The sequence below is a fragment of the Malus domestica genome, chromosome 16, assembly GCF_042453785.1.
Source record: "Malus domestica chromosome 16, GDT2T_hap1".
NCBI lineage: Eukaryota > Viridiplantae > Streptophyta > Magnoliopsida > Rosales > Rosaceae > Malus > Malus domestica.
Window position 1 is genome coordinate 37,817,137 of NC_091676.1, and position 16,586 is coordinate 37,833,722.

At 37.0% G+C, this 16,586-nt stretch overlaps 2 protein-coding genes across 2 annotated transcripts; one reads left to right on the forward strand and one right to left on the reverse strand.

The window, feature by feature from the left end:
- Nucleotides 1–285: 285 nt before the first annotated feature.
- Nucleotides 286–4,393, forward strand: LOC114822069 (probable serine/threonine-protein kinase PBL15). The gene is made up of 5 exons (XM_029096066.2): nt 286–792; nt 2,934–3,069; nt 3,202–3,338; nt 3,518–3,641; nt 3,855–4,393. Exons 1-5 carry the CDS (start codon nt 556–558, stop codon nt 4,301–4,303), a joined length of 1,083 nt encoding a protein of 360 aa, XP_028951899.1. The 5' UTR covers nt 286–555; the 3' UTR covers nt 4,304–4,393.
- Nucleotides 4,394–13,458: 9,065 nt separating this feature from the next.
- On the reverse strand, nt 13,459–15,161 carry LOC114822223 (uncharacterized). Its single transcript, XM_029096523.2, has one exon. It carries the CDS (start codon nt 15,050–15,052, stop codon nt 13,577–13,579), a length of 1,476 nt encoding a protein of 491 aa, XP_028952356.1. The 5' UTR covers nt 15,053–15,161; the 3' UTR covers nt 13,459–13,576.
- Between the last annotated feature and the right edge of the window lie 1,425 nt (nt 15,162–16,586).

A 16,586-nucleotide genomic window follows, 5' to 3' on the forward strand; every position in this document is an offset into this window, starting at 1 on the left:
TATAAGCAAAGTGGGTCTCACATATATAAGTGGGGTTGATGAGCTTGTTACAAAATTTGGTCATGTTGTGTGCGTCCATAAAGAAAAAAAAGATTAAGATTTACTCAATTGCAGAATTTCTTAACCTTCTGCATGAAGACGTTGCGTTAAAGACAAATCACAACAAAATTTTTAACAGATTGCAAACGAAATACACTTCCCCCATTTAGCAGAGTGGTTAGAGCAGTTGAAGTAAGGACGTACACAACTTTCCGTCTTTAATTTGCTCAGTTTTAGAATAAGAAACCATGGTTCATGTGGTATTCTTTGCAACAAATGCATATCTCTTTCCACTAGCTTTTCTCTTCTCCTCCAATAATTATGAGGCGGCAGCAGCAGCAGCAGCACTCAAAGCCTTGGATACCATTGACAGCAAACTGCTGTTCATCTGAAAACCAAACAATCTTTGGCAACTTCAGCAGGTGCAGGCCATCAAGGTCCGATTTCTCCGAGGACGTTGCTTAACTGCCATCCTTCCGGCGGTTGTCTTTCTCCAATCTCAGCCGCTCTTCGTCCATGTGTATCAACGAGGATCTTGCAGAGTCTTTCGGGTCGGATTTGTATGATTTTCAACTGAGTGAGCTGCGTGCTGTGACTCAGAAATTTTCGGTCAATTTTTTACTTGGAGAAGGCGGGTTTGGAACTGTTCATAAGGGTTACATTGATGAGAATCTGAGGCAGGGTTTGAAAGCTCAGGCCGTTGCCATTAAGCTCCTCGACATTGAAGGCCTACAAGGACACCGCGAATGGCTAGTAGGAAATGATAAACATTCACTCGTTTTAGTCTCTCACACATCTTATTTAATTATGTATGTTGTTTTCGTTTAATATATTTAATTCGATAACTAAAAATACAGAGAGGTTGAAAAATGAAAAAAATATGTGTAAAAATCACCTCCAAAATACGAAGGAAGATGGTATTACTAGGTATTATAAAGCACTAAGTAGAAAAAGTCGAGGTTAATTTAATGTATAAAGATGGGGTTAATTCGATTAATAACGATAATGGTTATCATTTTTAATAGTACAAATAAATTTTTTTCGAACAAGGCCAGATCTTTGTGAATCCGGATCCTCTTCGGATCCTCTTTGTGAGGATCCTATGGATCCGTGAATCGTATCTGTTCATTGTACATCGTGTGGTCATAAATTATTTTAAATATTTTTATTTAAAATTAAATACAAACAATACTTGACAAAATGTAAAAAATTGACCGCACGATATACGATGAACGAACACGCTTCACTGATCTACAAGATCCTCACCAAAAGATCCGAAGAGGAACCTGTTGAGATCTTTGTATATAAAGAGTTTGAGTAAACTGTCGATTTACCCCATGAACTTTCACTTAGCTTTCGATTTCCCCCCTGAACTTTTCTATTGGAAAATTAAGGACTCAAACTATTTTTTTTAGCCGATTTGCCCCCTACCATTAGTTTTTCATATATTCCATCCATCTTTCTATTAAGTGAGATCATGTGCACAACATGTGAGGGTAGTTAAGTCATTTCACTCTTAAAAATGATTAAAAAACTGAAAATAAAAAAAAAAACAAAACTTTCCCTTTATTTTTTCCCGCTAATTCCTATCCTTAATTTTATTTTTCCTTCTCATTCATATGCATGAGAAATGACATATGGTGTTATTGTCTTCATAAATAGCTAAGTTAGTCCTTTTCTTGAAGCATGTACTACCATTTTTATTTTCTCTAACAAATTAATAATTTGACAAATGCTCATGGTGTTATTGTGTCCAAAGCAGTGCATTAATATAAGAAACATGTTCATAATACTCATAAAAAATGCTCAAGATAATTACATACTTTTCATAATGTCATAATAATCCCAATACAATTCCACAAAATGATCCTTAAGAAGTTGGAAAACATAAGAGATTTTACCATCCATAAGGTATATAACCCACAGAATCTCGATTACAAAATATGGGCATTCCACTTAACCAAACACAAGCAAAATAAGGTTTTAGTTATCAAAACAAGAGCACAAACATTCTGCTCGAAACACACATGACACGTGGAGATCAACTACACTTTCCATGGCCTTCCTTGTTTGGTTGGAATCTTGTACCTCAACCTATTTTCATTTCTGATGGCTGAGTAAGGTTGAGGGTGTTATGTTTTCCAACTTCTTAAGGATCATTTTGTGGAATTGTATTGGGATTATTATGACATTATGAAAAACATGTAATTATCTTGAGCATTTTTTTATGAGTATTGTGAACATGTTTCTTATATTAATGCACTGCATTGGAGACAATAACACCATGAACATTTGTCAAATTATTAATTTGTTAGAGAAAATAAAAATAGTAGTACGTACATGCTTCAAGAAAAAGACTAACTTAGCTACTTATGAAGACAATAACACCCTATGTCATTTCTCATGCATAGGAATGAGAGGGAAAAATAAAATTGAGGATAGGAATTAGAGGAAAAAAATAGAGGGAAGGTTTTGTTTTGTTTTTTTTTCCTTCAGTTTTTTAATCATTTTTAAGAGTGAAATGACTTAACTACCCTCACATATTGTGCACATGGTCTCACTTAATCGAAATATGGATGGAATATATGAAAAACTAACGGTAGGGGGCAAATCGGCTAAAAAAATTAGTTTGACTCCTTAATTTTCGAATAGAAAAGTTCAGAGGGGAAATCGAAAGTTAATTGAAAGTTCAGGGAACAAATCGACAGTTTACTCTAAAGGGTTTTGACTAAAGGGTCATACATAAATAAATAAATAATTGTATGTGGACGAATCTTCAAAATTCACAGCTCGAGTCAAATGATTTGATTTGAAAAAAGAAAGAGGACTTTTCCAGTTACGTTAGTTAGGGTTAGTTTAGACAAATTTATTCATAACTCGTTAATTTGTTGCAGGCAGAAGTGATATTTCTTGGGCAGCTCAGGCACCATAATTTGGTGAAATTAATTGGCTACTGTTGCAAGAACGAGGAAAGACTCCTTGTTTACGAGTTTATGCCTCGAGGCAGCTTAGAGAATCACTTATTCAAAAGTGCGTTTGCATAATATTATCTCCATTCTCCAACCACATTATCATAATTATTTCTACTTACAGTTAGTTTTAGAATTATCAATCTGCATATGCATGCATGCGGTAATTATTATATCTGCTATATAACTACAGGGCTTTCAATATCATTGCCTTGGGCCACAAGATTAAAGATTGCAATAGGAGCAGCCGAAGGCCTTGCTTTCTTGCATGGGGCCGAGACACCTGTCATATACCGGGATTTCAAAAGTTCAAATGTTTTGCTAGATTCTGTAAGTGTCATATAGAACTAATTATAAAACATTCTGCAAAATAAGTGACAGGGAGTGCAATATGATTTTTTATATTTTTTTTATACAGCTCCTAAAGTAAAATGACAAAAATCAAACCCACTTTTAATTCAAGGAAATTTAAGCATTATATAAGCTGGATTTTACTCTGTATTTGGTAGGATTTCACAGCAAAGCTGTCAGATTTTGGACTAGCAAAGATGGGACCCGAAGGATCAGAAACACATGTCACAACAAGAGTAATGGGTACCTATGGATATGCAGCCCCTGAATATGTCTCAACAGGTATAACTTGAAAATGTTATGTATATACTTCCCAACTTTTCTTCTTCTAGTATATATGGTCTGTTTGGGGTTATATTTTTAGTGCATTGAGGTGTGCATATCAGGAGCCTTAGAAATCGGGAAAGATATTGTTACTAATTAATTTTACGAATTAATGAAACTGGTTGATGATTTAATCAAATGCATTGACATTGGAAGAAGTTCAATTTTCAGGGCAATTGACAATAAAATGTGACATCTACAGCTTTGGAGTGGTGCTGCTAGAATTGCTAACAGGAAAAAGAGCAATGGATAAATCAAGACCAAAGAGCGAGCAAAATCTGATTGAATGGGCAAAACCTTACATGTATAGTAGTCGGAGGTTGTGCTGTATTATGGACCCGAGACTTGCCGGCCAGTATTCTGTTAAGGGAGCAAAGGAGATTGCCCATCTGGCATTACAATGCATAAGCATGAACCCCAAAGACAGGCCTAGAATGCCTTCCATTATCGAGACTCTTGAAAGCCTTCGAGACTTGAAGGACATTGCCGTCGCTTATGGGCATTGGCCGGCATCACCAAAATTTGCTAGAAATGGTGTTTTTGCTAAAGCTAGAATGGATGGTCATAGAGTTGGGAATATCAGGAAATCGTCTCCAACGGCAACTGCAAATCATAAATAATCTTGGGCAATTTCGATGACTCAGGGCTATATATCAAGTGTACCATAGGAAGTGTGGAATATTGCAAGTTAGAAAGACAAATTTCAAATCCGAGGAATATGTATAGTTGCCTATATAAATATATAAATTGAATCGGGATGATTTATAGGGTTGCACTTTATCCATATTTTTATGAGAGCTTTAATGAAAAGGGCTTAGACCAAAAAATATTTAACCAAAAACCATCCTAAAATGTTATTTAACTAAAAGAGCTCAAAGTTTAATAAAAAACCATCCAAAACTATTGTCTACCTTTTTCGTGCCCTTATCCTCCTCTTCCTCGTCATCGTCCTCATCCTCATCCTCTTATCTGCACCACGAATAATTTATAGTGTTAGTATTTTATTCCAATCAGATCCAATAAGGACCTACGGTCCTGGTGATGTACGTACATGTCAGGAGTCTATAAATAGGAAAAAAAAAGAACCAAAACATAAAACTGTTTCTGGAGAACCCAAAACATAACACTGTTTATGGAAAAAAAAAAAAAAGATACAGTGTTTTTTTTCTGTGCACAAACAAACACTGTATCTAGAAAGAAAGGAACCAAAATCCAGAAACAGTGACTTAAATTCCAGAAACAGTCTATGTTTTAACCTTTGATTGTTTATTTTCTTTCATGCATCGGTTGATTATATTTAAGAAACAGGATGCTTATTTTGCTTTGAATCCAAATACAATGAATTTCACTATTTCTTTTCTAGCTTACATTTAAGAAACAGTGTCCATTTCTTTTGGATCCAGAAATAGTGACTTAGATTCCAGAAATAGTATTACTTAAAATCAATAAACAGTTTATTTTTACAGTTATGAAATAGTGACCCGTTGTTATTATTGAATAACATGCAGATCTCAAATTTATTTTCTGGAGAAACAAACGATGAACTCCACTAATGAAGAAAAATTGAAAAACAGTACCTCGAATACTTTATGAATAATAACGACGATCACGTTTCAACGAAATAATACAAAATATAAATTAAGTAGCATGAGGATCTATATTTTTGTTTCAAAGAAAAAGAAGGTCTGCAATTCAACGATGAACTCCATTAATGACGAAAATCTGGAACTCAACCTAAAAAGATAGGGGTAAAATCGACAAATCATAATTTATTATAGTTAGGTCATTTTTAGTTGGATTACTTTAATATGGGCCTTGTACTAATCATTAAACAAAACTTATAACATGGTTTTTGATTAAAACTAAAACTTTTCAAGTAATTTTCATTAGTTTTCCTTATATTTATATGTGTGTGCGCGAAAATTCTTGGGTGCACCGGAGTATCTGGTGCTCTGGTTTTAAAGGTTAAATTTTAATTTTAATTTTTAAACAAACGTTTAATGGCTACAACTTTAGAGTAGTGGGAACTTCGGAGCACTCAAGAAAGTCTAGTTTGTGTGTGACTGTGGAGTTTTTGAAATTTGAACTATCACCTTAATGAAAAAAGATAAGAAAAAAGCTAAGAAAAAAAGCTAGTCAACTGATCTAAATGGGATTCACATCATATATGTGGATAAACATATTAAGTCCAAAGGTGGATGAGGAATTTTTTCTGATTAGGTGATCTAGACTCTCGTGGTACTCTTCCAATTTCTTGACATGTTTGTTCATTTGTTGTCGTCCAAAGCATCTTGGTGGCTTAGGGTTAAAGGATTTGACCATTCTAAATCACTCATTGCTTTTGAAGCGTTGCTAAAATATGGTGGATTCTTCCTCTCTATTTGGCTATCTTCACGCATACTCGCTTCTTGCATGGAGGTTTGGTTTCTCTTTCCACTTACAAAAAATCTTCAGTGTGGTTGGGTTTTAAAAAGGTTCTCCCTATTATCTCCTCACATTTGACATGGATTGTAGGTGATGTTTCTCAAGTTTCTTTTTGGTCTGATAATTGGTTGGGCAAGCCTTTGTTTTCCTACCTTTACATCCTTGATACTCTTGCTTATATGGTCGGAGCCTTATTAAGAGTCTTGATATGCGGTTCTCATTGGGAATTGGCAGCTGGATTTCTTCACTATTTTTCTTGAAGTTGTTGCTTAATTACAACTATTCCTCTTTTGTTGCAAACATCTTCAGTCTCTTTATGTTGGTCTGGTTCTCTGTCTGGTATCCTTACAACTAATTAAGTTTATTTTCACTTGCTTAACTTTGATATCCAAGTGCCTTGGGGGAAACCATTTGGTCTCATTGAATTCAACCAAGGATAAGCCTAACTATTTGCAAAGTTGTACAAGGTCGCCTCCTCACTGATACAGTTTTTCAACATATGGGAGTTTCGATGGTTTCTTGTTGCTCATTTTGTAATTCAATTGTTGAGTCTCTTTCACACATTCTATGGAATACTCTTGGACTGTGAGTCTTTGGTCTTGGTTGTTGAAGCATTTTCCCTGTTCTTCTCTAGTGGTTCAATTAGTAGTGTTACAGGTTTTTTGTGAAACTTTTCTTACAACCTTTACTAAAAAATTTTGGATTTTAGTGGCTTGTACTTTTATATGGAGCATTTGGTTTATTCGCAATCAAATTCGGTTTGAGGGCAAGTCTGTTTCTCTAGATTATGCAAAATGCTGGCTAGCAGCTCAGTTTCATGACTCGGCTCTTGTGTGTTTTTAATGGTAGCTCATCTTCTTCAATGTTGCTTATTTTCTCAACGTGGCTCCATCCTTTATTCAAGTCATCTGAAGATTGCCAATGACTTGGTGGCTCAAGGTTGATATTGATGAGTCTTGTGCCAACGAACATGCTGTATTAGTGGGAATTTTTTGCTTATTGGAAGGTGGGGCACTTGGTGTTTTTGCATCAAACACAAAATTGGTAAGTTTAGTTACTTTAGAAATTCTTGCTTGCATTGAGGTTGTACGTATAACTTGGGTTAAACATTGGAAACATTATGGGTTGAAACAGACTCCATGTTGGTTATTCATGTTGGAGATGTGCCCCGAGTTCAATCTTGGGAATAAACATTTTAGGATAATGTTTGAATGTATAGGTAAAGTCTAATACAACAAAAGGCCAAAGTCACTCATTAGAATTATCTTAATAAACAATATACGTCCAAATAGTGAATATAGTACAATGGATTGATGAAAAAAGTAATCTAAATATGTTAGACTATAGAGACCTTCTTCACATAACCATGATGTCCAAAAAGTTCTTGGTCATAGGATTGTTAGAGGAATGTGACAATCTAGATAAACCAGTATAGACTATGTTTGCTTCAATGAGAATGATGGATAGTCTCAAGCCATTCATGTAGGGACACTAAGACAAGTATGTCGGTGCTCGTTAAGGGAATGAGTCCATTGAACATAATCAAACGAGAGTACTTGCATTGAGGTTTAGTCACATGTTTAGTAAGTAACTCTACTGGTTGAAATAATGTAAGTAGTCATTTGACATGAGACATCATAGTTGTCTTGGGATACGTTGTTGATAATTTGACAATGAGATGTGACCACATCTTATCTTGGCTGTGTTCTATGCACTGTTGAGGTCAGTGATTTATTCTCAGAGGCATGTGAATGTTCAATAAGGAATCTCTAATCCTCAGTATAAGAGAATGAATACTCTAAGATATGATTTGGGAATCTTCGGCCGAAGTATCTATAAGATAGTTTAATCACATTAGGGTTTGACATAAAGTAACTATACCCAGGTATTGTGATTGAGAGTATTGAATTAGAGAAGGATTGAATTATATTGTAATTCTAACTGAATAGGTTCTCCAACCAAACTCTACATTGGCTTGGGTAGCCATGATATCTGATTAAATGTCACTAATTGCTTGTGGGTCATTCTTGATGGTTAAATAACCAATAATCAAAGTAGAAAGAAAATTAAAAATAGGTTTTAATTCACTAAATGATTGAATATGTACTAATCAATTAGATTGATATCAATCACCTCACTGCCTTGCTAATTAGAATATAAATCAATTGTACACCAATACACTCGTCTAATGAGATAACTAAAGGATGATAGAATTAATTAATTAGTATTAATTAAGTGTTATGATTAATTAGAAAGTCTAAATAAATCATAGAAATGATGAAACATCACTTTTTGGCTTAAAAGGTAGTTCGGGTTCTTTCAGTTCCATTGGGCCCAAACTCATTTGGCTTTTATGTTAAGCATTGGGCTTTTATTTGAAGCACAAGATTACTTAAATTTATAAAAGGCCAAAGCCAAACACACACTAAGGTGTCACATCCCGATCCGGGCCCCCACCACATCCCGGGCTCGACTCCACCGTAGCACGATATTATCCGCTTTGAGCCCCAACCATGCCCTCACGGTTTTGTTTCTAGTAACTCACGCGAGCAGAACTTCCCAGTGGGTCACCCATCCTGGAATGCTCTGGCCCCTTTCTTGCTTAACTTCGGAGTTCCTACGGAACCCGAAGCTAGTGAGCTCCCAAAATGCCTCGTGCTAGGTAGAGATGGGAATATACATACAAGGCTTATCACCCCCTCTCCGTTGGTTGATGTGGGATGTTACACTAAGGAGGCCGACTGTCCATATGAAATTGCTAAGCTTCGTGGATGCATACTTCGGTTACAACTAGATCAAGATGTACGAACTAGACATGGATAAGACATCTTTTTGTCATCGACTGAGTTACGTATTGTTAAAAAGTTATGCCTTTCAGACTTAAAAATGCAGGGGCAACCTATCATAGGCTGAATGTTCAAATCTTCAAAGAAAATATTGGGAAAACAATGGAAGTGTAGGTCAATGACATGGTAGTCAAGAAAGAAGAAAAGACAGACGACCTCACTCACCTCTAAGAATCTTTCGAACTACTCTGAAAATACAATATGAAGCTCAGCCAAAAAATGTGCACTTTTAAAGTTGCGTAAAAGAAGTTATTATATTATTTGATCACCTAGCTCAGAGTTGAAGCCAATCCGGACTAGATCGGAGCCATCATAGAAATGAAGTCGCCGTGAACCGTGAAATAAATTCAAAGTCTAACCAAAAGAGCAACCGCTCTTAGTCAATTCCTCTCATGATCTCTGAAAAATGCAAGTCATTTTTCACAACAATCAAGAAAAGCAAGGGTCTACTGTTGATCGACGAGTGTGAAGATGCTTTTACAAAGCTAAAGGAGTACCTATTGAATCCGACATTCTTGTATGTGCAGCTAGGGCAGCTCTGGTATGAGAAGACTAGAAGGAGCGAAAACCAGTATACTATGTGTCTAAATCTCTTCTCATAGTAGAAACTAAATATCTGAAGGTGGAGAGACTTACTCTTACTTTGGTGACAGCAACCAGAAAACTCCAGTCATACTTCCAATCATTCCAAATCGTTTTCAAAACAGAATACTCATTCTGATCCATTTTACATGGTCTAGATTCATCTTCTAGAATCACTAAGTGGGCCATCGAATTGGGGCAATATGAAATCATCTACCGGCCCAAGACTTCGATTAAAGCCTAAGAATTTGCAGACTTTGTGGCTGAATTTACTACAACTAATCAAGATGTCTCATCCTTCATAGATCTGCAAAACACTTGACAATCCTCATCTCTGGAAACTCTACGTGGATGGATCATTAAATGTGAATGGAATAGGGGCATGAATAGTCTTGATGACGCCATATGAATCTATTCTTGAGCAAGCCTTGAAACTTTTATTTTAAGCAATCAACAACGAGGCAGAGTATGAAGCACTGATAGTTGGACTTCGGGTAGCAACAAAACTTTAGGTGAAAGAATTGGCAATCTATTGTGACTCAACTCTAATTGTTAACCAGGTCAAGGGAGACTACGCCACCCATAACCCGACTATGAGATTCTATATGGTCAAGGCCAAGACAATACTTGAGGAATTTGAGAAGTATGAAATTCAACAGATTTTTTAGAATGAGAACAGCTACGCTGATGTACTCGTGAACATCGAATCTACTGTAGACTACTCATTCCAACAGATAATTCCCTTTGAGTACCTTACCAAGCATCCACGAATTAGAACTGGAGATAGTTGCTACTAGCGATACAAGAGAGAACTGGATGGACGAGATCATCGACTATATCCAAGACGGGAAACTTCCTGAAAATCGCCGCTTGTGCAAGAAACTGGTCTAAAAGTCTTAAAGATACATCGTTGTTCGTAGAAGATTTTATTGATGTTTGTACCCTGGACCTCAAAAGATGTGTGTAACTCAAGAAATGGGCATACAAATTCCGATTGACATCCATTATGGATATACAAAAATCGCTTTGGCGGGAGATCCCTGGTGCAAAAAGTGTTGACAGCTTAATACTACTAGCCCACCATGAGGCAGGATTCTTTGCATTGCGCGCAAACCTGCAACAAGTGTCAGAGATACACGCCAATCAATCATTAGCATGCGAAAGAAATTAACACCTTGACTAAGGCATGGCTCATCGAGGAATAAAGCATCAATTTTGCTAGTCCACTCAAGAAGGCCAAAGGTAACCATGATAGTAGCAATAAACTAATCCTCCAAATGGATGAAGCAAAGCCTTTGTCTCGAATTACTAGCACATCAATCTAGTCCTTTGTCTGGAAAAATATCATCTGCTGATTTGGAATTCTGCACACCGTACTTACTGACAATGGTCTGCAATTCACCAGCTTCGAAGTCATGGATTGGTATAAAGAACTCAAAATCTGCCATTTCACCTCCACTCCACGATATCCCCAAGGCAATGCTCAAGCAGAGGCTTAAACAAAACAGTCATTCAGTGCTTAAAAAAGAGGTTCGAGAAAAACAGAAAATGGCCAGAAGAATGGTCTGGAGTTCTATGAGCGTATCGTACCACTGTTCAAAAAGAAGTTGGAGAAACTTCATTGTCCATGGCTCCTATATTCTTGGAGTTCGTACAATCTAGGGATTGGTGTGTGCCGCAAGTAATCACACTCTTAAAAGGATGCAATATCTACTCCTAAATTTCCTTTTGGTTTTCCCGTTTAACACGAATTCTATATCCGAAAAGGACTCTCTCACAACTGTTATAAATATGTCCTTCTAAGGTTCATCCTTGGTAACACAATTATCGCATACTCTATTCTTTTGTCTACTGCTTGAGTCTCATAAATTGTTTACTAACTTGACCATCGTAGAGCCTTTGGTTGACACCCCACAAGTGCCGAGGTTACTTTACGATTGTTTGTTATTTTATAGGTAATCGAGTTTGTGTATCTCCTCCCCACATGGAGGTGTGCCAATTTGGTTCCAACAATAACAATAGGGATGTGATATCCACACACCCCTTTTTACTTCTCTCACACCTTTTTAATTTTCGGCCGTCGGATCGGATGAATTGAAGAAGATCAAAGGACAGAAATTAACAAGGGTGTGGGAGAAGTAAAAAGGGGTGTGTGGATAGCACACCCCTAACAATAAAGGCTACCTACATTTTTCAACCTCAAGGTTTTATGTGGTTTTCAAAATGGTCCATGAGGTTTCAATTATTTCACATTGCACCCTAAGGTTTTGTGATTATATCAATTTACTCCATTTGTCGATTGAACGTTTAAATCTACATTAAATTGATGAGTTTTTAGTCATTTCGGTACTAATATAGGTTGCATGTCAACTCAATTACGAGTTCCACGCTCATCATATCATCAATTTAATTAAAATTCAAATAATTCGTTAGAATATAAAATACATTGTTTAAAACTTTATGGTGTCACGTGAAAAAAATTAAAACTTCATGGCTCAATTTAAAACTCACCTCAAATCTAAATGGTGTAGAATGTAATAATAAACCAAAAAAGCGTATTAATTTAAAAACCTTTCCAACAAAAATGATCATGCTGAGTACTAGTTAAAGTGTTCCACTATAACATTATCAGTATTCATCTATTATTGGATTTAGATATTAGACTATTAAATTAGCAATTTTCTATTATATGTGGGACGAGACAAAGTTATCAGTATTCATATATATTAGAAGCTTGCTTAGTTATTTTTAATTTATTCTTGATTTTTCTTTTCTTGTAAATAAAAGAAAGCTTTTTAGTTAAAATGGTCTCTGAGATTTGCATAACACATCACTTTGATCATTGAGATTGAAAATCAATAGAAATGGTCCCTGAGATTGTCCACCATCCATTATTTTGGTCATTCCGTTAAAAATTCTGTTAAGTGTCCTGGAAATCTTACCCAGTTTCCAGCGAGTTTTCCAGTTTTTCCGTTAAAAACACATCACTTTGTTTTTGAATCACTTGATTTCGTTGAGTATTGAAGAAGTTATGAACGTTTAAATTTTACCCAGTTTCCAGTGAGTTTTCCAGTTTTCCCGCTGACCAGTCACCTTTCAGGCTATTTTCCGGCCATCTCCGGCAACCATTGGGTTTCCAAATAGGTATAATCTTGTTCTACACTTTCCTATCTTTATTTTGATATATTATGGGTCGAATTTGGTTAAGAAACGATTAAGTTACGAAGTTTTGAAAATTGTCCAAACTTCAGGCCAAGAGTTCCGGGACACTTAGCGGAGTTTTTAACGGAATAACCAAAATAATGGATGGTGGACAATCTCAGGAACCATTTATATTGATTTTCAATCTCAAGAACTAAAGTGACGTGCTATGCAAATCTCATGATCATTTTGGATAAAAAACCATAAAAGAAAGACTATAATATAATGATAATGATACATCCAAAACTACATAACATCATAACTCATGTTCTAATTACAAAAAGGAAAGCTCTCTGACCCAACAACCACACGGAAACAAGGGAAGCCAACGGTAATAAGGACACGGCTAACACACACAGACAGGTGCGTTAATTTGACCAGAACAAATAAAAGTTGGACTCATATGATGCGACATCTAGAAGTTAGGCTCATGTCAATTTCTCAAAGTTGTCACAGCTTTTTACTGTTTGTCAAGCTTCTAGTAATAGCTACATAAACAACAGCACCGTTTGTTGTATGGATGTTGCTTCTTTTTCTTGTAGTAAATATAAACAAGAAAATAAATTTAAAAGGACAAGTGGCAGATCGTCATGGTACATGGGATCTTTCTCTCTAAATCACTGAGTTTTAAATTCAAGCCTTCTCCTCTACTTAGTAAAAAGAAAGGCCAAATGACGATTTGGGAATGTCAGTAATAGCTTCATGTATATAAAAACAATTAAGAAGCTGATCAAATCTTTAATATATCATGTAAAAACAATACAAAGTTCCTATGAAAATTTAATTTGTAATAAGAATATAGGTAAAAAAAAAAAAAAAAAAAATCTACAGTCTAATTAATCAAGGGTAAGCACAAAATGTTTCATTTTTTATACAAAGAAACAACCTCTCATATGCTAATGCCATCTTTCTTGCCGTAAACATGGAATTAGCATATTCCCGGCAAGCTTTTCCCCTTTGAGCTGCCCTCTTTGGCCCTTCACTCACAGCCAACTCCAAAGCCTCCAACAAAGATTCGACGTTCGGAGAAAACATGAAGCCAAACTCATCATCCACAACAATAGTACCCTTTATGCTCGGAAACCTCGACGCCATCACCGGCTTCCCACTCATCATTGCCTCCATCAGAGTAAGATCGAGACCCTGCGGTCTAAGCGTTGGATTCACAAAAATGTCGATGCCGTTATAAAATGCATGTAATTTAGATGGATTCATAGATCCAAGAACTAGCACTTGAGGCCCCAAATCCTTGTACCTTCCCTCCCATGGTCCCGAACCGGCTACGATCAAATACACGTTAGGGTTCTTATCTATAAGCTTTGAGAATGCTTCGTATAGTATAGGATGGCCTTTGTCTTTCACTAATCTTCCGGCCACTCCCAATACCAAACTAGCATTTTTCGGTATGCCAATTGCGGACCTAAACTCTTGGCCTAGGTTATCATCCACACCAAAGTCCGCTTCGTCAACACCGTTGACAATCACATGCACTCTTTTGTCTGGTATTTGGTAGACATCCCTTAGCATCTCCCCACAACTATCACTTATAGCAACATGATGGGCATAGTTATGAAAGAATCTTATCTCGTTCAACACTTTTGGGACAACCCCTTGGATGCTTTGGTTGAAAGATGGGGAGATAGGCTCGTTAGGCTTGCGTGTTAAATCTTGGAAGATGTCCGAGTGTAAGCTTTCCAGGGCGATCCCATGCCATGACACTGCGAGGTTCGGTAGCTTTCGCGCTAGCCAATGAGGGAGCGCCACGCTTTCGGAGTGAACCACGTCGAATTGTTCACGTTGGTTTTCTTCCAAAAACTGCTCCCATGCCTTGTTGTAACGCCATCGCCCTGGCTCGCCCTCGTGGAAGTGAATGTAGGGCGATGATGGGCTCGGACTTCCTTGTTGGTTGTCGAGTTTGATCAGCTCCTTGGGCAGGACTGGGGATGTGAACACATGGACTTGATGGCCGAGGAGGGAAAGTGTCGTGTGGAGAGTGTGGGCGTGGCGTTCCATGCCCCCCGGGACGGTGCCAATAGGCCATTTTCTTGAGAAGACGGCGATTCTGAGGGCGGTGGGTCGAGAACGGTCTTGAACTAAGGGAAGGTGGTTCCAGGCGAACTGAGCGGCAAGGAGATTGCCGGACCAGCTAGGGCTGGGATGGGTGGAAAAGGAGGTGGTACATAGAGAGGTGGTGGTGGTGGTGCGGAGGAGAAAAAGGGCAGGGATGGTGAAGAGGACGATGAAGAAGAGGGTGGTGCAAAGATTTGATTGGGAAGAGGAAACCATGAGTTTCTTGGGTTTGTGGTTGGAGGCCATTTGGTTGGCGAATTGAAAAGGAAAAGGGTGTGGAGTTATGATGTATGGCTGTATTGTTTAGAAATTTTATAAAATTGTATGGCTGGCTATGTGGGAAAGTGGGGAGGTGCCCACGCACTGAAGCAAGTGAGTCTCGTTTGGAATTTCTTTGAGTGCGTTACTCACGCCCCTTTTCTGAAAAAAGGAATTTTCATGTGCCACATGCATGAATATTGTGACTTGTTTAAGGGTTGATTGATGTATTTTCAATGATTTGTTATGGCCCTTGACGACTCGTGCGTTGTCATATAGTCATTAAAAATATATTTAAACACACGGAAAATTCTATATCATTCACGTTAGAAGCCTCACTTATGGTTAAATTGATGAGATTTGGTGCTATGTGGGGTGTATTTGATTGACGAAGTAGGAACTTATTAAATTAGGCCCAATAAAAACGGTATATATTTTTAGTTTAGAACAATTTATCTGAAACTGGTTCACTGTAACTACAGCATTCTGGTATAATAATATGTAAAGAAAAACTTAAATATGATATTGTATTATTTAACTGAAATGAAATATTGTAGTGAACATGTTCCTCGTAAGTCCTTAAGATATTAGAGTCCATAACTCCATATGTGTTAGTTTCGTTATGTTTGACTTGGAAGACTTTAAGTAGACGCAACTGCATGTGGATTCTGACTTAGAGGAACCGTCACATAACACTAAGCCAGGTTTTTGGGCGATTTGTGAGGCATGTATTTGATTCGAATACTCATACACATTGGACTTTCTTTTCCATTTTGTTAATTAATCATGTTAGTCAAGCATGCATGTAATTCGCAAGGCTCTTATGCAATTGTTTGTTCACAACTAGTAAGTGAAATGCCTTAAATTCGATTCTAGTTAAAGATGAATTTAAACTATATTATTGCTACCTCATTGTGAGGTTTAGCCCACTCTCCCACCCTCTTAATGTAGATGATATCATTTGTTCAAAGAAATCTCTTATGCACTAAGCCAAATCCGCAGCCTATGTGCGCTGCAACATGGACGAACACTAGTCGCACGATAAAAAATAAATAGCCTCGACTCAAATGAGTTGCATGCATTTGCTGCAGAGAATTCTTCACATTTTATACTGATCATTCTCATTTTGTGACGGATCAACCCAATCCGACCCAAAAATACCCGAAAAAAAAAAAAAAAAAACCAAGCTGAACATCGCGTTATACATCTGCTTTACTAATCCATTGCACCTTGTTTATCTTCGTCCCTAGAAATATCATCTCTCCCTGAAATATATAAACCCTAAACGCTAAAAACTGGTCTTGAGCCGACAGCCCTGAGATATGTGCCCCATTCTCTGCTCAAGTTGCGGTCCAAAAGTGGATATTGCGTCATTCTCCGCTCAAGTTGAGATCCAAAAATCTTTTGCCATCTCTCCGCTCTTGTTGGGGTCCATAAATCTGAAGTTTTCAGTTGAGTTATTACTGTTTTAGCTTATTCAAGTAGTAGAATTGTCTATTTACATTTTTTTTTAAACAAAGGA